Source organism: Cucurbita maxima, unplaced genomic scaffold, assembly GCF_002738345.1.
Source record: "Cucurbita maxima cultivar Rimu unplaced genomic scaffold, Cmax_1.0 Cma_Scf00015, whole genome shotgun sequence".
NCBI classification, from domain to species: Eukaryota; Viridiplantae; Streptophyta; class Magnoliopsida; order Cucurbitales; family Cucurbitaceae; genus Cucurbita; species Cucurbita maxima.
This window is the reverse complement of record NW_019272031.1, coordinates 5,039,863-5,066,717: the sequence shown is the minus strand read 5'-3', so window position 1 is coordinate 5,066,717 and position 26,855 is coordinate 5,039,863. Positions and strand designations below refer to the sequence as shown.

The window sequence follows — 26,855 nt, the reverse complement described above, 5'->3', positions numbered from 1 at the left end:
TATTAAAGAGATAAAAAAAAAAAAGGGGGCTTTTTTTAGCTCTAAAAAGGTTATAATATAAAGGAATTATGGAAACAGTGTATTATATTGTTAAAAATGAAGGAACTTTGATGAAGGGGGAAAGAGAAAAGAACAGGGGACGCTACAAGATCCTTAATAAAAGGCCACGTGGTCAGGTAGACGAGCGCACCGAGAGTCAGACCCCAGTTTCCTGAATGCCCCTCTCCCTTCGTAACTCCAAAAGCTCACCTTTACATTTGTAGTTCTCTTTAAAAAGAAAAATTAAAAGAAGCCGAAGTATAGATTCAAATATACTTAAATGAATAAAATACTCTGTACCTTCCTTCAAGTTGAAGGTTTCAAGTTTGATGCCTAGCTACCACATTAATGAACTCAAAAACCCAACTTGAACCACCATAACACATACCAATGAAATTGTTACAATCAAGGTACAAAGGGAAGAAATCGAAATGATTTGAAGTAAATTGAATTTAGGCGTGGCAATAGCAAAACAAAGTTTAAACAAGAAATTGTGAGACGAACTGTGGATGAAAATTACATAAAGAGTCTGAAAGAGGAAAAGTAAGAGCAAGAGCAACAGGTGCCAGAAGTTGGAGAAGGGCGAGGATTAGGGGTAGTTGGAGGTGGTGGGAGTGGATGATTGGAGCCTCAACCTGCAACTTGAGAAACACACTCACCAGAACCTTCGTTTCACTCTAATCATACACGATGTGAACCCCTCACCACTGATCTCCACGTGGATTCTTCCCATTTTCCTCCCCCATGAAACCTCCATTTCCATTTCCCCTCTCTTTTCTTCTTCTTTACTTATTTCCCCTTTCTGGGTTACTCTTCTCTCTCGATTTCAATCGTCTCTTTCGACGCCCTCCTCCTCTCTGAGGTTTTTCCCCATGTGGATATCTTGATTTTTGGGGTTCTGGGTTGAATTCCATTTGGGTTTTGTGTGTAGGCTCGAATTGGAGAAGTGGGTTTGGTTGTTTTTGTTCGATGGGGGATGCAATCAGTGGTGGATTTGGGGATGACCTGATGCTCAGACTCTCGCCGGAGATGAACGGAGAAACGAAGGTGTCTACCTCTGAACAACCGGACCTTACTCTTGGACTCTCTCTAGGGGGAATTTATTGTCCGAAATTGAAGGAAAGTTCGTTAACACGATCGTCTTCGGTTATTGGAGTGATTTCTCAGAACGCTGAGACGTGGAAATGGGATATGCAGGGGCAACAGCGTTCGTTTCTTTCGTTGGCGAGATCTTGTTCTTTTCCGGCCGAGACGGACCAACTGGGTCGGATTAAACTGAAGGAGTTGCAATTGATGAGGAGGATGGAGGCCAAAAAGAGACTGGCGGAGCAGAGGAGTGGCAGAGCAGCTGCGGCGGAGGATGAGAAGGCAGCGGCTGCACCGCCGTCTCCGTCTGAAGTGGCGGCTTGGGCTGCCGCTTCTGCAGCGAGAAGTCCAGCGGTATGTCGTGCGACTGATAAGATCAAATCCACACAAGGAAGCCTTTCCCAAAATTATACAATTGAAGGCATGCCCCTGCTCTTTCCCCTTTTTGATTTCTTTGTTCACTAAGTTCTATGACTTTATGATCAACTGGTTTTCAGGTCTGATGTAGGTCGATGTTCTTTGAATTCATTAATCTTCACTCTCTTGGTTTAATCAAAACTCTTTTTCCTCTCTGCTTTTTTTTTTTTTTTGAGAGTTGAAAATTTATGGGTGATTCATGAGATGAAATGGAAAAGGAAGTATAAGCACTTTATTGGCTAACTAACGATGTTTTAGCAGGAAGCTCGAAATAATTATTTCACCTTTGACGGTGAAAATTCATCATCAAGTGTTTGTTGATGCTGATACCACAGTAGCGTTACTTTGTTTTATGTTGCCGATAAACCTCTTGCATGTACGCTTGGAAAATTGTAATTTTGTTGATCCTTTGAAAATCATTGGGGATTTGCTCGTCAGCTTAGGCATACAATGAGTAGGCAAATGGGGTTTTGGTTGTGTTCGTACTCTTTAGCATCAGAGATCTTATAACTGAATCATTGAAGCAAGGGAATATTGATCAAAATTCCTAAGTTTCACTCAGTATGTAATTGTACTGATTGTCCTGGGTGTGAAGGATTCGACGAAGTTAGATCTCGGTCACAATTTAAATTAGGTTCTGAAACAATAGGATTAGGTGGTATTAACGGTTAGATTTGCATTGACAGGACATGGAAGTGTGGGATCAACTAAGGGGTCATCCACTTCACAGTCATCACTGGAGTCAAGTGACAGAGAGCCGCAAACAATGGCATCAAGAGAAAAACCAGGGACGAATGCAGCTAAGAGATGTAGAGTTTCCAAGGGATTGATGGAAGGGGATGGAGGGATGGATGTGATGCGAACGATGCCGAGCGTAACTACAATCGGGGATGGGCCAAACGGAAGGAAGATAGAAGGGTTTTTATACAAGTACATGAAGGGACAAGTTTGCATAGTGTGTGTGTGCCATGGAAGCTTTCTTACACCTGCAGAGTTTGTGAAACATGCTGGTGGGAGGGAAGTGGCCAACCCCATGAAGCACATTCACGTTTGCTGTACTTCATTTTCATTGTAACTCTCTTTTAGTTGCTTAATTGCTCCTGTTGCCCCTTTTTCTTTCAGGAAAGTACAAGGGAAAAAGAAGAAACTTGTTGAATTTTGAAATGTTTTTTTCTTCTGATTTCCTCCTTTGGCTGTTTGGTTTTATTAGGGAAAAATTAAGGAGAGCACCGCCAACAATGAGGATTCCCCACATCGAGTTAATGAAATTATTGTCACACCATTTCCTGCTTCGTCAACTTCTTTTAGAACTCTTGATGCAGCTCCAGATCTCAGCTTCCTAATCAATTATTAAATAAGTATATCAAAGTGCTGAGCAGTATCAATATTAATGCATGATTAATTAAAAAAAATAAATAAATCTCACATTTCTCGGTTGTTTAACAAATGACTGGTATACCGGAAAAACCCCTCTAATCTACTTCAGTGATGTGCAAATCGTAGTTTCGAGTGTGGGCTTACAAATTAAATTTAAATAAATAAATAATGACTTGAAATTTCATTCTTAAGAAAGTGTAACCGCAAGCTTCTTTCTAGTGACTATCAGCCAATCATTGTGTGACACACCCTCATTACGTGGACCCCACTTCCTCCATTGCCCAATATCTAAACCAAGTAGATAAAAAAGGAAAAATCCAACGACTTCTCGCCAAATTTTCATCCAATATATTTTTGCCACGTGTAAAGATATATGAATTTTGATCCGTGTTTCTTTTTTAAGGTGATAAATCTCGACAGAATAACTAATGATATTGTTAATTGCATGGCTATTAATGTTTGACAATATTTCTTTTAGATGTTTAAGAATTTAACTATTTCACTTAAAATAGTAGTGAATGTATTAATTGGTATTAACAGTAGCATTCTTCCTTCTATATTATAGAATTAATGATTTAACAGAGTTGATTCAAATTTCTAATATTATCAGTCTGGAATTTAAACTTTAAACAAATATTTGATGGCATAACATCAAGCAGTAATTTTTCTATTCTCCTACTTCTCCTAGTTGAATGGTTTACAATAATTAGAGGGAAAATTATCAATAAATATTATTTTATTATTAAGAGTGAACATAATTTACTCAATTAAGAATTCAAATTCGTATTCCATAGTTTAATTGTCTAGCTTAGTTTCTTATCCCATTAGATACCAAATTATTTTTAACGTTTAAAATAATTAAAATAAAGTGTGAAACATAATCACGAGAAAGAGAATATTCTCGAGCATCACGGCGGATCCAACGTCAAGGAGTCGAAAATGCATAAGCCTTGTACAAAGGGATCAAACCAGAGAATGAATTTATTCCGTCTGAAAATTTGAAAGACAGAAGGAAGACGAAGAAACAGGGAAATGGGCAAATTCCTGGGCGCCGCACCCTGTAAGCTCCAATTTCTGATACATTTTTTTTTCTGTTTTCAATCTCTCTATCACGATCCATGACTATAATTCATCCCCGACTGTTTTTTTTTTTTTTTTTTTTCACCTTCAACCATTTCAATTTTTATTTTCTGTCATTTCCGTGGGGATCGATTTTTTTTTTTTCTTTTTAATTTCATTTAGAGCTGGAATTTTTTGGAATTGAATGTTTGATTTGGAACTGATAGATTTGGTCATTGAGTCGAGATTTGAACCGCTTATGATGAAGATTGTTTGTTTTTGTTTCTTTTCTCTCACGGGTTTGCTCTTTGATTAGCCATGTTGAGTATTCTACTTACAGTTTCACGAATTTACATCACGAGGCCCCTTGTTTTTTGTTTGATAACATGACATTCTCGCACTCAGAATAACGTCTGCATGGTTGGAAATGTAACTATGATAACTCCTTAAGGCATTTCTCTGTGACATTGCCTTGTGGAAAAGCCGTACTTGTTTCTGCAAAATTATTGCCTCAGTACCTATGCACTGAGGTTTCTGAGTTGGTACTTATGCATTTGAAGAGCAGCTCATTGTATTTGATGCAAGTGCTTATGTTCAGGTATACTGAAGAATCTGCATCTTTATATATTAGATCACAAGCAGTCTCGATTACTCCATTCAAGGATAACATAGCCCGAATTGTGAAGATAAACACCTAAATTTCATGATCAGCCTCTTTGTATATGCATTGTCAATATTAACTTTGTGAAATTTCAGTCTTGATGCGTTGCCAGACAAAATTTGATCAATTCTGTCCCCCAAATAATGAGCCTATGTGGAAAATAGTCTTTAAATTGGAATGTTGTTTCATTAACGGTACTTCAAATGCCTATCAATGAACATTTAGTGTGCTGGAAATTTGACCCCAGGCACACCACAGCTTCAAGTTTTCTGATATCCTTCCTACACTACAGGATGGTCAAGTGTTCACTTCTTTCTAAAGCATGCCAAACTTTTGGCTAACAATTGATTATTGATCTTTTGTTTCTTTGATGCGGCAGGCTTCACTATTCCTATGTTGGTACTACTTATTGTTGGGTGTGCTGCAAGGCCTTTTTACCCACTTCCTAGTAGATTACCTGAAGGAAGTAGGCATCCTCTTCAAACCACTCGTCCATATAATATTGCTCATCGAGGTTCAAATGGAGAATTTCCAGAAGAGACTCTTCCTGCGTATAAGGTGGGCACATCTAACTGTATTCTTTCCAACTTCTTGTTCACTTAACTTTTGAAATTGTTTTGCACATGATGATGGTACTAAAACATTAACGGCAAACTAGTCAGATCAATGTTAAGTATATGTTTGCATTTGCATGGAATTGGAGACCACATAATCTGTTTGTTAAGGTCTATTTGGATGACTTTAAAAAGTAATTTTTGTGCACAAAACACTTTTTTAAGTAGTTAGAAAGTCAGTCCGAACAGGGTATTAGATTTTGAGAATACAACACTATATATTGCATATTAGTAAAGTTCCCTATTATTACACCTTGAGGCTCGTGGGTCACAACCATAGATACATGGAATTTGTAGGCACTGAGCTTTATTCTTGTTTTTATCATATGCTCTTGTGCAGAGAAGTCGAATTATGTGCTTTGTATACTCAATTTTTCTCTTCTATGTCTTAATACTCTGCTTTTAACTAATTATTTCAGAGAGCTATAGAAGAAGGTGCAGACTTCATTGAGACCGACGTCTTATCTTCCAAAGATGGAGTTCTTATTTGCTTCCATGATGTAACGCTTGATCAGACTACTGATGTTGGAAAGTATAAAAAGTTTGCCAATCGTAGGAGAACATATGATGTCCAAGGAGTTAACATCACTGGGTTTTTCACTGGTACAGTGGCTGCATATTCAATTTTATGCATGTGTATTTTACAACTCCCCCTATTTCTTATTCCTTTAAACCTCTTTTAGGGTTCTTATGCTGCAATCTGATTTCATGGTATTTTTATGGGTTCTAATTGATTATATGCAGTTGATTTCACACTGAAAGAATTACAGTCATTGAAGGTGAAGCAGAGGTTTCCTTTCAGAGATCAACAATATAATGGTATTAGATCTCTTCTTTAAGCATCCTTTTCTTTGTTCAAGTTTATTAGTTTCCCAACAAGCTCTATCGTTTGTTCTTCTCTAAATGTTATTACTTTCCTAATGTACAACTGAATAATATTGTGGTTAGATTTGCACCAAACAACATACCAACTTTACTGGATCAAAATATACACTGGTTTTCATTCAGCTCATGCCTAGGTTTGATTGATGCTCACCAAAATTAAGTGTGAGGCACATGAAAAGACTAATAGTGGAGTTGAACGGGTAGGGGTTTGAATTAGCCATAATCCACATTGATATTTACTTCCACACTTATTGATGTTCACTTTATGGTCGCTTGTTTTTTTTTTGGGTTGGTGTGTATTTGTCTTGGATTACCACCAACTCCTTCAAAATGATTAGATGGTGATCTTCTATTATGATATCAGGTAAAATCTAAAATCGAATTCCTGTGACATAACCCATTTGCCCCTTTAGCATAATGAAAAATGCCTTGTCATCTACTTGAAATATTTTGTTGAGCTTAGTTCTCTCTTGAACTCTGATTCCTCGTTATAGAGAGGATATTTTACTTTATCTCTGGAGCCTAGTCTTTTGCATGATACTAATCAAAACATGTTCTCTAAATGATGAACTCAGGAAAATTTTCTATAATAACTTTTGAGGACTTCATTGCAATTGCACTTGATGCACCGAGAGTTGTTGGAATATACCCAGAGATTAAAAATCCAGTATTCATTAACCAGCGTGTAAGTTTCCTTGTACAAAAGGAAGTACTTACTGAACATTTTCTGAAGCTACCTATAAAACCACCGTTCTACTGTTTTCTGCAATTTGGTTTCCTACAAGGGTTTTGATATTTTGAAGATTGTGATGCCTTTTTAATGACGATGCTGTTGGCAAATATAGGTTTGACCCTAAGGGCAGTAAATTGCTTGTTGGTCTAGTTCTCATTTATCCTCGAATAAACCCCTAACATGCGGTGTGTCTGTAGTACAATGGTTGCTCAATGGTTTCTTGTTGGCAAAACTTTTGAACCCTAATACTTAAGGGTAAAATGTGCACAGGTCAAATGGCGAGATGGTAAAATATTTGAGGACAAGTTTGTGGAGATTCTAAAGAAATATGGATATAAAGGTTCATATTTGTCAAAAGATTGGTTGAGACAACCTGCTTTCATTCAGTCATTTGCTCCAACTTCCATCATACACGTATCAAATCTTACAGACCTGCCCCAGATCTTATTGATCGATGATACTACAATTCCAACACAGGACACAAATCAGGTATTTCAAACCTTTCCTTGGATATTTTTCTTGAGTTTGTGGATTTTTCTGAATTTTGGTGCTACATATATTATGTTGTCTCGGAAAAGTATGAAGCTATAGTTCTGCTGAAGGCAGTCAAATAATCCTGCTACATTGTTGTTTATCAAACTTCTCATTAGATGAAAACATCATAAACGATTTAGCATCTAGTTACATGGATCAACTCCATGTAAAGGCCCCAGTTAAGGATATACATATTTATTTTTTATTTAAAAATTTTGTGCCTGCCCCAAGGTCCAAACTTTGGAGACATCATGAGTTTTCCTCTTTGAACTTACCCAAAAATTCGAACATGCGACCTTTTGGGGCAAGTGTTACTCAAGGCTGCATGCCTTAGCCAACGGGACTTTCCCTTGGGCTTAAGGATATACAATATTCTCATCAAAGTAGTACCTCATGATGAGTTTTTGTTTGGTTCGTGTGAATTACTACTCTTTTCTGAATCTGCTGTGGTCTCATAGAAGGTTCACAATCAAACAAAAGTTCCAACTTCAGTGTAAAGACTAAAGAGATTAGATGTTCCTGTGATTGCTGAATCTGCTGTGGATTTCTTGACAAACCTTCTCTGAGAATTTAATATTAATTTCTTGTCTTGACTCTTAATGTACTACCCTTTTCTCCGTTGAAGACAAATTATGTACTTGGTCTCATAGAAGGTTTCACGATCGAACAGTAGATCCAACTTCAGTCAGAAGACCGAAGAGTTTAGATGTTCCTGTGGTTGCTGAATCTGATCTATACTGCTTTTTGATAAATCTTCTGTGATAATTCATATTATTTTCTTGGCTTAGCTCTTAATAAGCTTCTTCTTAAAAATAGTATTGGATAATGTGCAGACGTATTGGGAAATTACCTCTGATAGCTACTTCAATTACATAAAGAAGTATGTGGTGGGAATTGGACCTTGGAAGGATACTATAGTCCCTGCTGTCAACAACTATATGCTAACACCTACAGATCTTGTAACCCGAGCACACGCACATAACCTACAGGTAAACATAATTCACGTTCAAGTCCTTTATTCTTATACTGAGATGGAATGTGGATGCACATGTGGGAAGTGAAATGATTGCATTTAAATACTAGTTGAATCTTATAGATGGTAAAGGCTGCTAGATTTCACTTACGAGCGACTGATATGAAATGGTGTCACATGGTTTATATGTAAACACTAATTGATTGACATGGTTTTCATTGCAGGTCCATCCATATACTTTCAGAAATGAGCACAACTTTGTCCATTTCAACTTTCATCAAGATTCATATGAGGAATTTGATTACTGGATCAACACAATAAGGGTCGATGGGATTTTCACCGACTTTACAGGCAGTCTCCATCATTTTAAGAAATGGACCTCTAATCTCCCTCCAAATGATACTGAAGAACAGAGTGCATCTGATTTATTGCATAAAATTTCTGTGATGCTGAATCCGTATCGAAGTTAGGACAGAGTATATACGGTTGCTTCATTTGGACAACAACATTGTGAAACTTGTTTATAGACCAAGGTAAATTGGGGCATTGCATTGAAAACAAGGATATTATTATATACCTGGGCCATTGATCAATAAATAAAGAAAAGAACTGTTGGCTCATTGATCTCAGCCCTTTGTATTGCTTGATGACAGTTATTTATACCTGGGTAGCTTGAGATTCTTCATTGATTATTTGGCTTGCTGCTTTCCAAGTTTTGATTTATGACATTGGGGTTGGAAGGCTCAAACTTATATAATATCCTGTAGAAATTTGAAAGATTTATGTAGCTTGTATGACTAACAATTACAAATTTATGTAACTCTCGGAGAGTATTTTACGGAGGCTAAATTAATAAAAATATTTCAGGACTCAACTAAATTAATAAAAATATTTCAAAACTCTCCCCTTCTTATTCAAAGGTCCTCTAGACAATTTTAATAATATCCTAAATTTTTTTTAAAAAAATAATCATTCCAAAATTTTTTAAAATAGCATTAATTTTATTCGCCTGGCATAAATTATAAAAGTATAAGTTTGAAACTATTTTTAAAACTCCTAAAAATTTGTACTTTTGAAACAATGTAAGAGAATTTTTATTAGTTTTATTTTTATTTTTTATTTTATATATAATTAATTAATTAATTAATTTAGCATTTATATAATTTAACTTAAAATTAATTTTGCAAATTCTCAAAAATAATATTCCAAGAAGACAGTCAAACAGGCCCTGGAATTAGGTCGAACCAGGGTGATGATACGTTGAAGGTCAGACGAACGCAGAATATTGGTAGATTGAACCCTCTGGGGGATTGAGATTGTTAATCAATAAAGCTATTTTTGTGCCCGTGCAAGATGAATGCTGTGTTTGTGGTTACGACTGCGTTGCCACTTCGATGAAACACCAGTTTAGCATCAGGCGAAGAGTGGAATCAATCTTGAATCAATCTTTCCCTTCAGATTCAGATTGTTGTGAGAGCCTCCCCCTTGAGAGTTGAAGTTTGATCTGTAATTATAAAGACCCAGATGGCCCAAAATCAAAGGCCCACAAGCATTCTTGAATCTCTTGGGGAAGAGATTGTTAGAATTGTCGCCCCAGTTTCAATCTGCATGTTCATGGTGGTTATTCTAGTCTCTATTCTCAACTCCAGCTCCTCGTCTTCTGCTGCAACAGTTAGCTCCATCGCTACCATTGCATATAATGAAAGCAGCTCCGATTCCTTGTGGGACAAATTTACAGGTGCTCTTTTAAACTCCCTGGTGTTTGTGGCTATCATAACTGTGGCTACATTCGTCATGGTGTTACTTTTCTACCTTAGATGCGTCAAGTTCTTGAAATATTATATGGGTTTCTCGGCTTTTATCGTTTTGGGTTTTCTTGGAGGTGAAATTGCATTGTTCTTGATTGAAGATTTCGATGTTCCTGTTGATTGTTTCTCTTTTTTGGTTGTTCTCTTCAATTTTTCTGCTGTGGGTGTCTTGGCTGTGTTCATGTCAAAAATGCCCATCCTTGTAACACAAGGGTACTTGGTTTTGATTGGGATGCTGGTGGCTTATTGGTTTACTTTGTTACCCGAATGGACTACTTGGGCTCTTTTAGTTGCACTGGCTCTCTATGATCTTGCAGCAGTTTTGCTTCCTGTTGGACCTTTGAGGCTGTTAGTTGAGCTTGCTATATCTAGGGATGAAGATATCCCAGCTTTGGTTTATGAGGCTCGGCCAGTGGTTTATCATGAATCAAGTCCTAGGGATGCAGTGCAAACAAGGATGAGGGTATGGAGGGAAAGAAATGAAATTTCGGGCAATCTCCCTGCGGTTCTCGATTCTGTTTCCGAGGGCAATGTGATTTCTGAATCAAGTGTAGATGAGATTGAAACATCCGATTCAAATCCTAATAGTGAATCAAGTGTTGTTAGAGCTGAAGAGGGCCAGGTTCTCATAAGGAACAGTGAGCTTCTTGTTCCATTAATTGACATTGGAGGGAATGTTCAGCCACATGGAGAAGAAGTTTCTGCATCAAATGAAAATTTAATGTTAGAGGGAATTGGGTTGGGATCCTCTGGTGCTATCAAGTTGGGGCTAGGGGACTTCATTTTCTATAGCGTATTGGTCGGCAGGGCAGCGATGTATGATTACATGACGGTTTATGCGTGCTATCTTGCGATTGTAGCTGGTCTTGGAATCACTTTGATGCTATTGGCAATATATCAGAAAGCTTTGCCTGCTCTCCCAGTGTCGATAGCACTAGGCATCATGTTTTACTTCCTAACGCGGCTCTTCCTCGAGGTTTTTGTTGTACAATGTTCTTTGAACCTTTTGATGTTCTAGATATGTCTGCTTTTCTAATAGTATATATCATAAGAACGGTTGTCGATAACATTAGGCATCATGCTTTCCTTCCTAACGCGGCTCTTCCTTGATGATTTTGTTGTACAATGCTCTTTGAACCTTTTGATGTTCTAGATATGTCTCTTATATCTGAGGCTGATGCTTTTGTATTAGCAGATATAATAAGAACGGTTGATTGTTGATGGTTAACGATTGCACCCCTGTTGCTCAGTTTCTGTCTGAAGACCTTAGAACTTGACCTTGAATCAGTTCCTGCAGGTTTGATGATTTCTGTGGATCTTGTCAATTTAAGCCGGTTAACTTTGACATAGAAAAACTTTGCTTGCTACTACAATACTCACTCTCATTTCTGTTCTTTATCCCCTTCTATAATTAACAAGCGCATAGAAAGACGAGAGAAGGAGGACAAATGTGGAAAGGGATATTAAATGATTTGTTATTCAAATTGGATATTAAATGTGAAGTGATCGACTGAAGCTATTAATTAACATGCTACTGATTTCATTCTGCAGCTCAGAAGCAAGAGTTAAGCCATTTCTTGACCTTCACGTTTAAGACATTCCATTCCATACTCACCGAATCATCGATGCTATACTTTTCCATTTCGAGATTGAACAAAGACTCATCCAGCGCATCTTTCCGCATATTAACAGAAGCCTGGCGGAATTCCTGAATACAATTTGAAGTAAACATAAGATTTGCGATGGCTTTAAGATGAAGGATCAGGTGTGGATGGACCAAGTTTACAACATATACGGCAGCCATACTCTCCCTCTGGGGATTTTCTTCCTCCAAATTGTCCTCAACTGAAACAAAGGACTCGTTGTAGACGCATTGTAGCCAGACTGAAAGGGAGCATAATCGGGCTCAAAGTATAGTTTAGGAAAGAATTTCGTTTTGCTTCCGACTCTCATTTAAGGAGACCTTCCCATCTCCCGTATCGCAAGCTTTCCTCAACAGCCTTCATTTTTTTTGTTTCTATTCATTTAGAAGTCACTTGTTTTATTCGGATGTTAAAAAGTCTTATATAATTTAGGCTTATGTTTAAAAGTTGTTTCGGATTTAGGGTTAGAAGTCATATAATTAGAAATCAGAGTTATTCTCAAAGATTTCAGGGCTAATGGGGAACACTAAATTAGCATTACCATTATTGTCCAATCAAAGCACGATAAGTCAATTCCTATCCAGTATCTCCTCATCGAATCGAACGGTCTCCATTCACCCTTTCCAAATCCAACGGTGTACATGTAAGCTTTGCCTTCTACTTATATCCATCTTCCATTGCTGCACTTACAAAACCCCGCTCCAATCCGAGGCTTAGGGTTTAAGCTCTACTGTCAAAGAAAGGAAGAGAGCGAACAAAGGTCTTATTCTCCACTCCGATTCCTCGTCCCTTTCGTTTTATCTCCTGCGTTGATGTTGATTCATTCGGGTTTCGATTTTGATTGATTTTGTTTTGTGTTTAGATCTTTCGTCTTTCAGTAAAGATATTTTACGTGTCTGTTCGATGAAATACCAAAACTATTCTCCTCACTGAGCTTTGATATGATCTGATTAGAAATTTCTCTTTCATCTTTCGTTGTGTGTATGTGTCTTCTTGATTTCGAAAGCTTAGACCTCTACTCTTAGCGTTCTGGGTTTATGTGCTATGCTTAAGAATGATTCTGTTTGTTGTCGAGTGTTTTTAGTTTGAATTACGTATGCCTTTTTAAAGCGTCTACGAGAACATAAGCAGTTTTTTAAGTACTGAAGATTTCATATGGGTACTAGAAAATTTTGTTTTTTGCTTCGAGATAACTTTGATCCTTATGTTACCATAGGTTTTGTTTGTTTGTATGTTTATTTTGGATCTTACAATAGTTCCTACAACTTTCTTTTTGATTATGGAGTTAATGTACCTTGAAAGTTAAAAATATATTTGCAGCTACGGTGTTATCTTGCACAACTACTTTTTGTTCTCTATGGTTTTTAATTGTTTAGGGTAATTTTCTTTCAGGTCGTCAGCATGGCGTTTCTTAGTAAAGTTGGGAAAATATTTAGTCAGAGTTCTGCATCAAGGATTGGTTCAATTTCGCAACCTTCCCAGCTGTCTATCTTTCAAGCTATTAGACTCATGTCAAGTTCAAAAGTTTTTGTAGGAGGTTATCTGAAATTCCAGTTGGTTCTTTTCTTCTTACGCCTTGGTGGTCTGTTAGAGCTTTCTCTGAGATCCCTTGATTTGTACTGCAGGCCTTTCTTATGGTACTGATGATCATAGTCTGAGGGAAGCCTTCACCAAGTATGGGGAAGTAGTTGAAGGTGTGACGGCTTTTCTAACTAAGCATTATTGAGTAAAAAGATCATTTTTTTTTTCACAAAATTGAATTACATCAAAAAAAAAAAAAAAAAAAATTAACAGTATTAATTTTCGTGGGAGCGCTTCCACGTTTTAGCTGATGTAGACTGTTGGGTGAGCGAATTTGATATTTGTTAATGTCTATCTTTGTTTTAGCGAGAGTCATATTGGATCGTGATACTGGTAGATCCAGAGGTTTTGGTTTTGTCACTTTCGTTGGCAACGAAGAAGCCTCCAGTGCTATTCAAGCACTGGATGGACAGGTAAACATTTGCGTTGAGAATGTAATTTGATGTTGGGGGCATTGTGGTTGGTGTCTCTTGGCATCAGGATGGCTTTGATATGGGTTTGTTAGTGACTAATTCATTTGTGGGTACTGTTCTCTGTCATTGTTAATTTTCTGTAACCAGGATCTCCATGGCCGTCGCATTAGGGTAAACTTTGCAACTGAAAGGTCTCGCGGAAGCTTTGTTGGTGGTGGTGGATACAACAGCGGCGGTGGTGGTGGATATAGCGGCGGTGGTGGTTATGGAAGTGTAGATTATAATCGCAGTAGTGCATCCCAGGGAGGGGACAACTATTTTTCTGCCGATTCTGGTTCAGACTTCACCAGTAACCATCAGAGTGGCGGTGGACTGGATTCTGGAGATAATACTCGGGATGATTTTTTGGGCGGAGGGAAGTATGGGGATGAGGATAACAACGACGACTATGCCAAAAGAGCTTGAGGAAATTGGTTGCTGTGTGAAAACAAATTGCTTTTAGTGTAATGTTTTATGCCTCGTATCTCTGAACCCAAAAGGCCCTGCGTTGATTTTTATCTTGTTTGACATGTTATTCGTCAAACATGTTATTCAGAATCATTCTCGACTTCAAACCCCAGTTTTATCGATGAGTTTCTTGCCTTTGACTGGGGATTAAGAATGAATGTCAACCTCTGTAGTCGTACGGAAATGGTCTTCATATGCTCTTAACAATTATGGAGTGAAAGATTGAATTTTTGAGATTTTGAGTTTTATGATGGTAATATGTGTGTTCCCTATTGATCTATGCTAGACCATGGACTATGAATTAGAAGATTGTATATACTACTCGTTCACAGTAGCCATTGGATTCATAAGAAGTATCTGCAAGCTTTCTCTCTCCTTTTTTTTTTTTTTTAGACAACACATGAATCACCATTCTTAACAAAACTCCAGTGCAACCCTTAATCTTTGATATATTATATAATATAGTAATATATGTGAAGGAAAATGGAAATCCAAGGCCTTATAAGAAGGCTGCTTAAATGATAATTAATCAACTACTAACCACATCCAAAGCAGAAGAAACAAACCATAAGCTCTTACAACTCTCTTACAAACTAGCTAAATAAAGTACTTCCATTCATTTAGTCCCACCAAACCATGAAGCTAAATAAGAAGACGGTTGAGAGAGAGAAGAATATGTGACATTGGAGTCGGAAACCGCCGTCGCTCTCGTCAGCAGTGGTGGTTCCGGCTCCGGTGGGGCTGACACCGGTGCCAGCGCCGCCCAAAACCCCCGTGGGTGATCCAGTGTTGGGAAGGGGATTTGTAGTAGTGGTAGTTGGTGGTGACCTTGCGACAGGTGACGTCATTCCGGGTACTGTTGTTGCCCCCGGTGGTGTCGGAGTCATGGTCACCGGAGTGGATCCGCCGCCGCCACTGGAATAACATCTAAATTTGTATTATGTATTTTTCAAATGAACTCTACACTTTAAAAATTATTTAATAGTTTTTCAAATAAATTTGAGTTTAAAAATTTGAATTTAAGAATTAATTTTATATATAGCAAATTTTAAAAGTAAGTAAAAATGAAAAAAAGAAAAGAACAAGTGGAGTGAAAAGAGAGGGCGCAATCCTCAAGAAGGAGAAGAACGAAATTAAAGTTGGCTCAAAACCCTAAAAAGCAGGGAGAGGGATGAGAAAGAAATGTCCCCCAGAAATCACGCTGGGACGAACACCCCTATCCCACACAGGAAAAGAAAAAACGATTCTGATTTTGAATTTTCCCATTGCCCTAATTTAAATTCAAGACTCCACAGACAAAATTTCAGGTGGGTCGCAACTTTTGACAAGGAAGAGCATTATCATCGAGTACCAGCAGACTCGGATTAAAATTTACCCCAAAAAGCCAAAAGAAACAAAGCTAGGTATGGCTACGTCAAAGATTCTATAAAGCAACTCCATAGTGCTTTTGGACGATGTTAAGTTGTGGAGGAGCACTTATTCATGCATGCCTATCCAATCTTCAATCTTAAGGGGGAAGAAATCCCTCTCACTTAAATTTTATTTTTAATGTTGGTGTGGATAGGATGTTGACACAACAACCAACTAATATCGTTTGAATAATTGGATGTTTATAAACCAAAATTTTTCAATTCCTACTCCTTCCTTTCTTATGAGTCGAAAATATGATCTAGCCAAGAATAGAGTTTTAAATTATTGGACCTGTGGCTTTCTATGGGTTTGTACTAAGAATTATCAAAAGGGTCGGAAACTATCCACAAAATAACTACCACTGGATCCTCAGCTGTGGGTTCTTTGAGGAGGTTGATGGGTTTGTAAAAATCTAAAATTAAAAGCTTGAATTATATAGCTTTTTTCAGAATAAAGAAAGATACTGTTTTGAAGATTAGAGATTTGAATTGGTATCTAAGAATAAAAAAGAGGTTAGTGAGAGTTTAAAGTCGACATATTAAAAGTAAAAGATGTAATGAAGATCCTAAAAAAGCAACATACCCGGCGGTTGAAGGGTAGGAACAGCCAGAAGCGCCTGCCAGAAAGCCAGAGAAATGAGTAAGTAACCATTTTTTTGTGTTGTGTTTATGGAAGTTTAATTAATTAGGGAGGGTATTAATTAAGAAAAGGTTGAATGTGCCTACTAGGGTCGGTTGTGGAGATGGTAGCAACACCACCAAAATCACAAGAGCCTTGAGTTTGGCCCTTCTTTTGAAAGTAGCTATTAACAGCATAAGAACAGTGAGCCCTGACAGTGTTTGGAAGGAAACAAGCTGCATTTTGGCGAATAGGGTTGCAGTCAGCCCCCGCCCCGCACGCATAGTCCAGCGCCTTCTGCAGCGCCGTGTCGCCCACCCCATCCTTGCAAACGCACCACGTCCCACCTATTCAAAACACAACCCCCATACACCACCCTTAAAACAGCATATAAATCAATAAATTAAAAAGAAGAAGGAAGGAATGTAGAGCTTACTTGAGTGGCCAGCCATGGCGGCCAGAAGGAGCACTGAGAGAGCCAAAGTAGGTGGCATGGCAGAGAAGTTGGAGCTGAATCAACCTGTTCCGTTTGTCTTTGTTTGTGGAAATACAAATGAAAATGGGAAGCAGAGTTGGGAGTGGTGGAATAAATGTATGAAAGCTTATTTAAGCTTAACTTGGTGCATGCCCAACAATAGTGGCAATGACAATGGAATGTGAGCTTTTAGTTTCTTTTCTTTTCCTTTACTTTCCTTTTGCTTTGGCATCATAAATATTGCTTAAAGTAATGAACTAAATCCACCCACGACTTTGCTCACCGCCACGTCCTTTTGCTTTTGCAATCCTTTTATTTTTTATTTTTCTTCATAAAAAATTTGTGTTTAAAGTTGGCCATGAATCTTATCTTCATGTCTCATATTTTTTTCGTTTTTTAAATAGTTTTATAATAACACTTTTCGTGAGGTTTTCTTTGTGGTATGTGGTGAATTAAATAGACATACTGAGAAGGAAACCAAAAACTTTGGCACTCGTCTGCTTAGTACAATTATGAACAACCTCCCTGTTCTCGAATGTTGTGTCTTTCTGTGTAAGTGCTATAATACAAGGCTGCAATGGATAGGAAATGTTGTAGTGATCCTCTGACAGTGCGCTAGTTCTCTAAATCCGATACCAATCGGTATCGTTTTTTCTAGAACAATATTCTCTTTATGACCTCTCAACTCATCGATACAATCTTGGAGGGTAGCTTTTGTTAAAATTCGAGCAGTTTCATGAGAACTTACTTTTGTTATTTCCAATAATATGGCTCGGTAACAAATCGGTTCTTTCAAAGCATGCCTAGTTTGTTCCGATTGCAATAATCTAATGAGTTCTCCATGTGAAAAAAATATTAGACATTCCATCTTCTGAAACCAACACTCAACACTCTTGGTTTGTTCCACTTACAATAATCCAATGAGTTCTCCCAGTGAAAAAGTAGGAAGCATTCCATATTTTGAAACCAATACTTTTGATATTATTTGAAACAGGAAGCCAACAAACGCTAGAAGACTCAGCCCAGACAATAGCAAATAAAAGTAATCAAGATGCGCCTTGTTGAGATTGTCGGAAAACCAACTATTCTGCCCATTGGCTCCAGTTGCTTCATCGATCACAGAAACTAAAAGACTGCTTAAAATGCTTCCCGTGCCTAAGACGCTAGTGTAAAAGGCAAGCCCCATGCTTTTCAAATCTGATGGACATTGATCGTAGAAAAACTCTTGGAGACCAACCAATGTAAAAACTTCAGCCAAACCATACAAAGTATATTGAGGAACTAGCCACCAAAAGCTCATTGGAATTGTTATGTCAGGTCTATCAACTAGACCCGTCTCTTCTGCAATTCTTAATCTTTTCCTTTCAACCATAGACGCAACTAACATTGAAATGGCAGATATAACCAGCCCAGTTCCTATTCGCTGCAGCGTTGTGATACCAGACTGTATTCCTGTAAAAGCTCTGGCGATAAAAACGAATACACGATCATAGATGGTAATAAAGATAACGATGGAAAGGGGAACAAATGAATCGATTGCAGCAGCAGGAATGATAAAGCCTGATAAAATTGATCTATCCATTGTAGCTCCTTGCTTGGTGAAGAATGTGGAATCTTGTGCAAACACAATACCAAATACAAGGACTGTCATCCATACTGGAAAAATCCTAAGAACTGCCTTTGCTTCTTCAACCTCGCTCATGCTGCACACCATTCCACATTGGTTGGAATGATTTGGGACAATGCAGGCTTTGTTAAGAAATCTGCCACATTTGAGGAACCAACAATTGTTAACAAAGCTCTAATAAATTTTGATTCAACTAGATATACTTCAACATTATAAGTTAACACATTTGCAATTTGATTCAACTCCACAGGATTCCACCAACTTCCTTTCATGGTGAACCTATTACCTGAGTAACTGAATTTCTTGATCAAATGGATGAAAACTCTAACTATTAATTAGTCATAAATTTGGTGCTACACTTCCAGCGTTATGAACTAACTCTAGCTCATGTTAGCATTTCAATAATTGTATGGACTTTTAGAGAAAATAGAGGCATAATCTAAGGTTAATAGTTACTCTGCAACTCCATTTTCAAATGGGGCAAGAATTCTGTAATATTCTTACCTGAATTGTCCAGCTTTCTGTTGCGACAAGTCTGTTGCACTTTCTTCCTGATCAAAAATGAATGTTGAAGAAGCTCTCCAATTCCTAGCTGCAGATACAAATACCCGACCAATTCTCACAAATGGGCTCTTGTCGTACTTTTTGACGCTATAACGATATGTGTATTTCCCAAATACAAACACAACCGATGCAATCACCATCATAATGAAAGGAATTCCAAATCCTAAACTCCAACTAAGATTTTCCTCCGTATATGTTACCACCAAAATGGCTACAAAGGTACCAGCGCACACACCAAAGAACCACCAATTGAAGAATGAGCTTTTGGATTTGGCCTCTTGAGGGTGTTGGGCATCAAACTGATCGGCTCCAAAAGCCTGTACGCAAGGCTTGTGTCCACCTTGCCCTACCCCTATTAGATACAGAGAGACGAAGAACAGCACAAGCTGAAACTGGGGAGTGGAACATGATGAAATTTCGTTAGAGTTCTGACAGAGGAGGGAGGTTGTTGTAGGAAGCAGAGCAGAGAAAGAGAGCAAGGCTAGTCCCTGTAAGTGGATCAGAGTATGAACTCAGAAATCTGATTGAAAGGAAAATGAAACAAGGAAGAAAGATAGAGAGCAGACCAAGACGTAAATTGCAGAAGAAAAAAGAATGGTGCGATATCGTCCGAAGAAGGAATCAGCGACAAAAGCTCCGAGGAGAGTGAATAGCATGGAGATGCCTGACCAGATGTTGACACTTTCGGCGGCGGTGGCCACAGACTGACCAAGTGGCCCGGTGAGGTAAGTAATGAGGTTGGCACCGATTCCGTAGTAAGCAAATCTCTCGGCGACCTCCACTCCTAAATTGATGGTAAATTGACAACATCGCCATCACAAACCGAGTAAATGTATGAGAAGCTGGTGAAAGTAAGTGGTGTTACCTATCATGAAAGAGGCGGACCTCCAACCACCGGCGGATGATCGGAGAACTGGGTGACCTTGAAAATCGACGGTGCCATCAACGGTGTCGTTCAGAAGTGGAGAGTCAGAGGCTGAGACTGAAAGGTCCATTTTTTGATCGGAAGCGAAAAGAGGAAAGAGTTGGATGGAAGATGAAATGGAGTTGGATCAAATGAGTTAGGCGAGAATGAGTTGGGATTGGATACCCAATCTTGGCATATGCAACAGTCCCGTACGTAATTGCCCGCCACCACTCATTTGGCAAGTTCTTCACGTTTTTTTTTTTCCTTTTTGATCATAATTATTAACAATTTGATGAATATAAACTCATTCTTTAAGTAAGAAATGCTTCATAAATGTCTTTTGCTTCAAAAGTTTCTTCCTAAATGTGCACTTACAGTTCATGAGTCCAAAATAATCCTAGATCGAACTAGAACGGGACCTAAATAGAAGAAAAATTAACATAAATTGAAGAAAATTATTGGATTGAACTAAGATTCAAAGGAAACCGATTTTGGACTACTATACCAACTTAAACTCATGTCTGTCTGAGGTGTCATTGCTTTTTGGTTGAACTATTTAGAGAGAATTTGACTCTCCTATTTGTTTGAAAATGGAGTCCAATCAAAACTCAAATTCCATATCTTAATTAGGAATATAACTCAATTTTAATTAATATATTTTTTAATTTGAAATTAATATACTATTAATGAACAAAAAAAATTGTTTTCTTAAACAAAGTTGGTCTAACAAATATTATTTTATTTTGAAATTTGACTGAACTCTAATGAAAATAAATCATGACATACATAATTTTTTATAAATTTAGTATTTAAAATAAATAATAGAAAGAAATACCTTTTTGATGGATGACACTTTTGAAAGTGATTTTGAAATTTGAAAGGTTTAAAAATTTGATTGATTAGGTATAAAATTACATTTTTTTTAGTAATTTTTTTTAAAATGCTTATATTAGATTGTACACTCTTATAGACATTTTCATAGCATAAAATTGATTGATTTTGAATAATGAAGAACAAGTTTACCAATGATTTTAATGAAACAAGAAGAAAAGAAAAAACAGAAATTTAGAACCTTTTGTCGTCTGATAGATAATGGTTTTAAAAATTTAATTGGTTAATCGAGGCAGAAAAATAGATTTCAAACATTTTATTCGACCTCTGGCCAAACGAACATGCCGAAGCGGAGTAGAAAATTAGGATACACCAACACACCCTTCACTGAAAAAATCGAACAATGTGATTTAAAAAAGAAAAGGGGTTTGTCTCCTTCCCAGGATCAATTCACGGAGAGGAAGAGAAGGAATTGGGCATCTCACCGCCACCCAATTAAGTGGCCTCGCAAAGTTCTCCACAAGTTTTGTCAGCAGAGAATTATATAAAATTCAAAATCTGTCACTTGGGCCCTTTGGTTTTTGTCTTCGGAGCATAAAACTTCCCAAAAATTTGACTTTAATCGCACCCCTCATCCGCCGGTTCTCATTTCCTCAAGTCTTGTAACGATGAGGGGCATGGGAAGCCAGAGAGTTCCGCTGATTGATCGTGGGGTAAACTATTTTCATTTCCATGGTGTTCCTGAAAAATGAATTGGTCCCATGTGAATGAAATGCTTTTTAGAATTACTTCCTCTGGTTTCTGTTATGGGATTTTACAGTGCTTCGGCTGTGCTTGCTTTTAGTTTCAAGGGTTGCTTTTGGTACTTCTTCGTGAACTTGGAATGGATGAATAAATTATTAATTGATTTTCATATCGGTTTCTTTGTTTTTTACAGGGAGGGCGAAAGGGCCTTGGCACATCAGAAGATCGTCAGTTAACTGACCTGGAACATGGGGATGCTGTACCGGTAATGTTCTTGTTTGTTAGCTTTTCACTGAAGTGAAGATTATGATTGAATGATTATTCACTTAACTAGTTGTTTCCTGATGTTAATTATGCTTGGAATTTCAGCCTGCAAATGTGGGATTTGGCAGAGTACTTTCACTTGTAAGTGAATTGGTGCTGTGTTGGCAGAAGCTATGAATTTTGCTGTCAAAATCTTTGAAGTTCTCAACATCTGAATTGTATTTGCAGGCAAAGCCTGAAGCGGGGAAATTGATAATTGCTACCATTGCTCTTCTGATTGCTTCCACGTCAAGTTTATTGATAGTATGCATATTTTTGTGCATTAATCTATCTCTTCCACGTCAAGTTTATTGAAATTTAACTTATGGCCACTTTATTATACTCTTTGAAATGCTGATTCTGTAGCCAAAATTTGGGGGAAAGATCATTGACATTGTATCTGGAGATATTGACACACCTGAACAGAAAAGCAAAGCTCTAAAGGAAGTCACAAACACCATTGTATACATCACATCGATCGTCTTAGTTGGGTATGATCATTTAGACTTTTTAAGACTTAAATTATGTGAAATCATTATCTCGTACATAGAACTGCCGTGGCATTATGCTTGCTAAATCCTAAACCTGTTAGAATTGGAGACTAATAGCTCAGCTTGTGAATTGGGATCTGCTTCATGAGATTTTCCGTATAGAAATTTATTTTAAACATATTCTGTGATCCAGTATTATGTCATCTCAGAAATATTATGTGCACTCGCTCATGAAAAATAATGTGATTTTCAGTTCGGTGTGCTCAGCTATTCGAGCTTGGTTATTTTCTTCTGCTAGTGAGAGGGTTGTTGCTCGCTTAAGGAAGAATCTGTTCACTCATCTTCTTAATCAGGTACCCCCCATGAAAAGAGGGGGAAAAAACTAAGAAGTCTATTTAATATTCCTTATTTTTAGCATGAGAAAGTTCTCTGGAACGATTGATGAATTTTGTAGGAAATAGCCTTCTTTGACATTACTCGAACAGGAGAACTTCTTAGTAGGCTATCTGAGGATACCCAAATCATTAAGAGTGCCGCAACTACCAATCTTTCTGAGGCCCTAAGAAATCTATCAACTGCATTAATCGGGCTGACCTTCATGTTTTCAACTTCTTGGAAGTTGACATGTAAGAATTTGAACATTGAAGCAGTTAAAATGCAAGTTCTAGGGTCCGATCGTGCTCATTGTTTTATCTTGTCTATCATTTCTAGTATTGGCTTTGGTTGTTGTTCCTGTCATTTCTGTGGCTGTTCGTAAATTTGGTCGCTATCTTCGTGAGCTTTCTCACAAGACACAAGCAGCTGCTGCTGTCTGTGCTTCAATTGCTGAGGTATAACTTCACTGCACGATTTTAATTTATTTTCTTTTCATAATTAGATATAAAATGTCAATTGTGAGAATAAGTTGGATATTGTCTTTCATGATGAAATCCAAAGGAAAAGCAAGTCATTGTTATGCTTTTATTTTAGGAATCTTTTGGTGCCATACGCACTGTCAGATCTTTTGCTCAAGAATCGTACGAGATATCCCGGTACTCTCAGAAAGTCGAGGAGACATTGGAACTTGGACTCAAACAAGCTGTGAGTTTATTTTGAAGTGAAATATATATCTTTTTGTGCTTGTTCATGTGTCTTTCTTTCTGCAAGCTCACACCTCTTACCCTCAATCTTATCATTTAACAGAAAGTGGTTGGATTGTTTTCTGGAGGTCTCTATGCAGCATCGACCTTATCTGTTATTATTGTTGTGATATATGGAGCTAATTTGACGATCAAAGGGTTCATGACTCCGGGAGCTCTGACATCTTTCATTCTTTATAGTTTAACAGGTAATATTTCTCTGTTTTCAGGAGCTTTTCTTTCCCATGTGGCACAATAAAAAAAATTAACTGTACTCAACTCTCCCTTTGTAGTGGGAACCTCTGTATCTGGGTTGTCGGGATTATACACTGTGGCCATGAAAGCTGCTGGAGCTAGCAGGCGAGTTTTTCAGCTCCTGGATCGTGTATCAACAATGACAAATTCAGGAAATAAGTGTCCTATTGGGTATGCTCATTTTATTTTATTTTTTCTAAATTGAAAATGAAATTTCGTCCTTTACTTTTGAAGGGGGTGATTTAGAATAGCATGTGGACTGGAAATCTTAATCTGAACTTGAGGGATTGTGAGGAGATTTAGATGCTTATGAATTATGTTCGACTCCAGACAACAAAGAGGGCTATCACTAGGACTTTTGGAAGTCCTGGACTATTCCCCATATTCTAGTTCCAGCATAACTCCGTCTAGTATTGGCAAGGAGACTGGTAAAAATTGCACACATTTATTAAGTAACGATCCCATGCTCATCACCTCGAGACGAGACGAGATAAGATGGTTCTTTAATGGCAGTTAGTGTTAGGTATTGAAATTTGTTGAGAATTAGGTTAGAATACGAATAGTTATGTCTGTTTGAACCATCAGAGACTATTGTTACTAGCAAGAATTGGTTCTTTCATCTTGCTTTATCTCATTAATTATTGAGATGACAGATTCTATTATTTTTATAAGAGTAAATATGAGTACTTGAAAAGAAGAGAACTGTTAGTTTTAGTTTCCAGGAGCAGAATGATAGCTGTTGGTTATTTAATGCAGTGATCAAGATGGAGAAGTTGAGTTGGACGATGTCTGGTTTGCATATCCTTCCCGCCCTAATCACACTGTGCTGAAGGTAATTTCTGTCTAAACTTGTAGTTATGTGGTGACAGGTTATGCAGTGTTATTGCAATATAAACAAGTTCCATGGGTACAGGGAATAACATTGAGATTGCAGCCTGGCTCAAAAGTAGCTCTCGTTGGTCCAAGTGGCGGTGGAAAAGTAATTTAGCTTCTTTTGCTTGATGCTTGTTTCTTCCTTACTGATTATAACAACAAATCTGAGATTTATTATGCGTTAAAAACCTGCTAACATACTCCATGTTTCTTCCTTTGCCACAGACCACCATAGCAAACCTGATTGAAAGATTCTATGATCCTAATAAAGGCCAGATTCTGATAAATGGGGTTCCTCTGGCAGAGATATCCCATGAACATTTGCACAAAAGGGTAACAAGTCTACCTAATAATTAACTTTCTAACTCGAATGAAAGTTGAAAGGTTGTGTTACCAATGTATGGTCTGCTTCTGGATTGCAGATCAGTATTGTCAGCCAGGAGCCTATTCTTTTCAACTGCTCCATAGAGGAGAATATAGCCTACGGTTTAGATGGCAAAGTTGATAGCATTGATGTAGAAAATGCTGCTGTAAGAGCTTATGTCCTTTTGCCTTCTAGAAAACCTGTAGGGCTAAACCTGTTGTTTGACTTAAACTACTGAAATCGCAGAAAATGGCCAATGCACACGATTTCATATCAAACTTCCCTGAAAAGTATAAAACCCATGTTGGAGAACGTGGAGTAAGGCTGTCGGGTGGTCAGAAACAAAGAGTAGCTATAGCAAGAGCTCTTCTTATGAATCCAAGAATTCTCCTTTTGGATGAAGCCACAAGTGCTCTAGATGCTGAAAGTGAACACTTAGTACAGGTCTGTTGTGAATTCTTCTTGTTCGGTATTAGAAACTCAAAAGTAGCCTACCCTGTTTTCAGATTTCATATTTATCATCGTGAATCTCATCAATGGCCGGGTTTTAGGATGCAATGGATTCTTTGATGAAAGGCAGGACCGTGCTCGTCATTGCGCATAGGCTATCCACCGTTAAGACAGCAGACACGGTGGCCGTTGTTTCTGGTGGTCAGATTGTTGAAAGCGGAACACACGAAGAGCTCCTTAGCAGGGATGGTGTCTACACTGCACTAGTGAGGAGGCAACTGCAAGATACGAAAACAACATAAGGCACAACATGATTTCATTTACATGACAGAAATTAGTTTTGCTTCAATGACCGATGGAAAGCTCATACTCTTTTCTTCCTACCACAAACTCAGAAAGCTACTGTTTTATTTAGTTCAGAGTTGTCCTTTGATAAAAGATGTTTGTGCCTTACATTTTTAGTGTTTACTAATGTTGAAGAATTTTTTATGCGCGCAACGTTGGAGTTTCTTTTATTTTTAGTTCAACAATTTCACTTTTTGATCGAAGTTATTGGAGGATAAGTTTCTTCTCAATTTATAGTTTTGCTTAGCTTAAAAAAACAGGAAGGAAATTAAAGGTGTATGGTGATTTTTATAGTTCAATGGGACTCTCTATTATTATTTCAATAATAGTCGATTATTTATGGTTTCACAACAATCAATGAGGTAAGAAATAATATTAATAACAATTTGGTAATAATAACTTACCATCATTTGGTCACATCTATTTATTTAAAATCACTAAAATCTTTTTTCAAAACGCTAAACATAGTTTTAAGACTTCTATTCTAAATACACGCTAATACTTGATATGTTTCTAACCGTCCATCCACCAAACTCTTTCAATGCTCTAAATGAGCTTCTTTTATAGCCTGCCTACCTTTTTACAAACACCGTTTATGACTAATTTGAAAAATATGGTACTATATTTAATGATCTCCCCAATCTAAATCCAAATTATTTTCTTAAAGAACATCATCTTCACACATATATATATATATTAAAGAAAAGAATTACTTTTGAATATGTTGTGAGCCGAAAGCGGAACAAATATACTCACAGCACCAAAATCACTCAAGACATACAATATTGCACTCAAAAACTTGATTTTTCAACAGCAGAAAGAATGACATTATTAGCCTTCTGCTAAACCTAAAGATAAACTAACCTATTAGCAAGACCTTGAGAATAGGTCTTGGTCCTAGAGAATAGGGCTTATGACAATGTTTAACAATCTCCACCTTGTCATAAGATCTTCAAGTTGATAGCGAATTAGGTTGTTATCACGTCAACACACTACTCCTTCCTTCCGACGTTGATGAGATCCAAACAATGACAGAACTTTTCACGAGCGATCACCTTTGTCAACATATCAGCAGGGTTATCAGCAGTTCCAATTTTTAGTAAACGAATATCCCCTTTGCTAATAATTTCTCGAATAAAGTGAAAACGGA

General features: G+C 37.5%; 7 protein-coding genes across 9 annotated transcripts; 5 read left to right on the top strand and 2 right to left on the bottom strand.

Moving 5' to 3' along the window:
- Nucleotides 1-452: 452 nt before the first annotated feature.
- On the top strand, nucleotides 453-2,834 carry LOC111490040 (ninja-family protein AFP3-like). The gene is made up of 2 exons (XM_023138475.1): nucleotides 453-1,546; nucleotides 2,229-2,834. Exons 1-2 carry the CDS (start codon nucleotides 1,009-1,011, stop codon nucleotides 2,615-2,617), a joined length of 927 nt encoding a protein of 308 aa, XP_022994243.1. The 5' UTR covers nucleotides 453-1,008; the 3' UTR covers nucleotides 2,618-2,834.
- A 1,034-nt stretch (nucleotides 2,835-3,868) lies between these two features.
- On the top strand, nucleotides 3,869-8,998 carry LOC111490039 (glycerophosphodiester phosphodiesterase GDPD6-like). The gene is made up of 8 exons (XM_023138474.1): nucleotides 3,869-3,979; nucleotides 5,019-5,197; nucleotides 5,673-5,856; nucleotides 5,998-6,072; nucleotides 6,714-6,823; nucleotides 7,142-7,360; nucleotides 8,239-8,394; nucleotides 8,603-8,998. Exons 1-8 carry the CDS (start codon nucleotides 3,952-3,954, stop codon nucleotides 8,846-8,848), a joined length of 1,197 nt encoding a protein of 398 aa, XP_022994242.1. The 5' UTR covers nucleotides 3,869-3,951; the 3' UTR covers nucleotides 8,849-8,998.
- Nucleotides 8,999-9,584: 586 nt separating this feature from the next.
- Nucleotides 9,585-11,414, top strand: LOC111490021 (presenilin-like protein At2g29900). Of its 2 annotated transcripts, XM_023138448.1 has the most exons (2): nucleotides 9,585-11,162; nucleotides 11,382-11,414. In XM_023138448.1, exons 1-2 carry the CDS (start codon nucleotides 9,903-9,905, stop codon nucleotides 11,385-11,387), a joined length of 1,266 nt encoding a protein of 421 aa, XP_022994216.1. In that variant the 5' UTR covers nucleotides 9,585-9,902; the 3' UTR covers nucleotides 11,388-11,414. The 2 variants fall into 2 exon arrangements, with proteins under 2 accessions (XP_022994216.1, XP_022994215.1); XM_023138447.1 differs by lacking the exon at nucleotides 11,382-11,414 and having other exon boundaries at nucleotides 9,585-11,306.
- A 1,071-nt stretch (nucleotides 11,415-12,485) lies between these two features.
- LOC111490023 (glycine-rich RNA-binding protein 4, mitochondrial-like) lies at nucleotides 12,486-14,587 on the top strand. Its single transcript, XM_023138452.1, has 5 exons — nucleotides 12,486-12,589; nucleotides 13,222-13,366; nucleotides 13,455-13,523; nucleotides 13,717-13,823; nucleotides 13,971-14,587. Exons 2-5 carry the CDS (start codon nucleotides 13,231-13,233, stop codon nucleotides 14,286-14,288), a joined length of 630 nt encoding a protein of 209 aa, XP_022994220.1. The 5' UTR covers nucleotides 12,486-12,589; nucleotides 13,222-13,230; the 3' UTR covers nucleotides 14,289-14,587.
- Nucleotides 14,588-14,759: 172 nt separating this feature from the next.
- On the bottom strand, nucleotides 14,760-17,454 carry LOC111490022 (PLASMODESMATA CALLOSE-BINDING PROTEIN 3-like). Of its 2 annotated transcripts, none has more exons than XM_023138449.1 (4): nucleotides 16,795-17,454; nucleotides 16,466-16,705; nucleotides 16,323-16,356; nucleotides 14,760-15,257 (listed from the first exon to the last, which is right to left on the bottom strand). In XM_023138449.1, exons 1-4 carry the CDS (start codon nucleotides 16,850-16,852, stop codon nucleotides 14,951-14,953), a joined length of 639 nt encoding a protein of 212 aa, XP_022994217.1. In that variant the 5' UTR covers nucleotides 16,853-17,454; the 3' UTR covers nucleotides 14,760-14,950. The 2 variants fall into 2 exon arrangements, with proteins under 2 accessions (XP_022994217.1, XP_022994219.1); XM_023138451.1 differs by having other exon boundaries at nucleotides 14,760-15,245; nucleotides 16,795-17,450.
- Nucleotides 17,455-17,503: 49 nt separating this feature from the next.
- On the bottom strand, nucleotides 17,504-20,128 carry LOC111490020 (protein NRT1/ PTR FAMILY 5.10-like). Its single transcript, XM_023138446.1, has 5 exons — nucleotides 19,890-20,128; nucleotides 19,591-19,808; nucleotides 18,965-19,512; nucleotides 17,774-18,596; nucleotides 17,504-17,724 (listed from the first exon to the last, which is right to left on the bottom strand). The coding sequence occupies exons 1-5, from the start codon at nucleotides 20,017-20,019 to the stop codon at nucleotides 17,689-17,691; spliced, it is 1,755 nt and encodes a 584-aa protein (XP_022994214.1). The 5' UTR covers nucleotides 20,020-20,128; the 3' UTR covers nucleotides 17,504-17,688.
- A 985-nt stretch (nucleotides 20,129-21,113) lies between these two features.
- LOC111490219 (ABC transporter B family member 25-like) lies at nucleotides 21,114-25,908 on the top strand. The gene is made up of 17 exons (XM_023138755.1): nucleotides 21,114-21,475; nucleotides 21,700-21,771; nucleotides 21,876-21,911; nucleotides 21,999-22,073; nucleotides 22,176-22,300; nucleotides 22,554-22,653; nucleotides 22,755-22,926; nucleotides 23,012-23,130; nucleotides 23,270-23,380; nucleotides 23,483-23,627; nucleotides 23,712-23,844; nucleotides 24,430-24,505; nucleotides 24,587-24,652; nucleotides 24,772-24,879; nucleotides 24,969-25,076; nucleotides 25,157-25,354; nucleotides 25,462-25,908. The coding sequence occupies exons 1-17, from the start codon at nucleotides 21,431-21,433 to the stop codon at nucleotides 25,660-25,662; spliced, it is 1,890 nt and encodes a 629-aa protein (XP_022994523.1). The 5' UTR covers nucleotides 21,114-21,430; the 3' UTR covers nucleotides 25,663-25,908.
- Nucleotides 25,909-26,855: the final 947 nt, after the last annotated feature.

Excerpts from the sequence above, each read along its gene's own strand:
- LOC111490023 (XM_023138452.1), top strand. The coding sequence starts at position 13,231 with ATGGCGTTTCTTAGTAAAGTTGGGAAAATATTTAGTCAGAGTTCTGCA. Across the intron at positions 13,367-13,454 it reads TTCAAAAGTTTTTGTAGGAG|GCCTTTCTTATGGTACTGAT; the intron begins GTTATCTGAAAT and ends TTTGTACTGCAG. Across the intron at positions 13,524-13,716 it reads GTATGGGGAAGTAGTTGAAG|CGAGAGTCATATTGGATCGT; the intron begins GTGTGACGGCTT and ends TCTTTGTTTTAG.
- LOC111490022 (XM_023138449.1), bottom strand. The coding sequence starts at position 16,852 with ATGCCACCTACTTTGGCTCTCTCAGTGCTCCTTCTGGCCGCCATGGCT. Across the intron at positions 16,357-16,465 it reads CATCTCCACAACCGACCCTA|GCGCTTCTGGCTGTTCCTAC; the intron begins GTAGGCACATTC and ends GCTTTCTGGCAG. Across the intron at positions 15,258-16,322 it reads TCCTACCCTTCAACCGCCGG|ATGTTATTCCAGTGGCGGCG; the intron begins GTATGTTGCTTT and ends ATACAAATTTAG.
- LOC111490021 (XM_023138447.1), top strand. The coding sequence starts at position 9,903 with ATGGCCCAAAATCAAAGGCCCACAAGCATTCTTGAATCTCTTGGGGAA.
- LOC111490020 (XM_023138446.1), bottom strand. The coding sequence starts at position 20,019 with ATGGACCTTTCAGTCTCAGCCTCTGACTCTCCACTTCTGAACGACACC. Across the intron at positions 18,597-18,964 it reads CAGAAAGCTGGACAATTCAG|ATTTCTTAACAAAGCCTGCA; the intron begins GTAAGAATATTA and ends CAAATGTGGCAG. Across the intron at positions 17,725-17,773 it reads AATATGGAATGCTTCCTACT|GTGTTGAGTGTTGGTTTCAG; the intron begins TTTTCACTGGGA and ends AACAAACCAAGA.
- LOC111490040 (XM_023138475.1), top strand. The coding sequence starts at position 1,009 with ATGGGGGATGCAATCAGTGGTGGATTTGGGGATGACCTGATGCTCAGA. Across the intron at positions 1,547-2,228 it reads CCAAAATTATACAATTGAAG|GACATGGAAGTGTGGGATCA; the intron begins GCATGCCCCTGC and ends TTGCATTGACAG.
- LOC111490039 (XM_023138474.1), top strand. The coding sequence starts at position 3,952 with ATGGGCAAATTCCTGGGCGCCGCACCCT. Across the intron at positions 5,198-5,672 it reads AGACTCTTCCTGCGTATAAG|AGAGCTATAGAAGAAGGTGC; the intron begins GTGGGCACATCT and ends TAATTATTTCAG. Across the intron at positions 6,824-7,141 it reads CAGTATTCATTAACCAGCGT|GTCAAATGGCGAGATGGTAA; the intron begins GTAAGTTTCCTT and ends AAATGTGCACAG.
- LOC111490219 (XM_023138755.1), top strand. The coding sequence starts at position 21,431 with ATGAGGGGCATGGGAAGCCAGAGAGTTCCGCTGATTGATCGTGGG. Across the intron at positions 21,912-21,998 it reads TTGGCAGAGTACTTTCACTT|GCAAAGCCTGAAGCGGGGAA; the intron begins GTAAGTGAATTG and ends TTGTATTTGCAG. Across the intron at positions 22,074-22,175 it reads CCACGTCAAGTTTATTGATA|CCAAAATTTGGGGGAAAGAT; the intron begins GTATGCATATTT and ends CTGATTCTGTAG.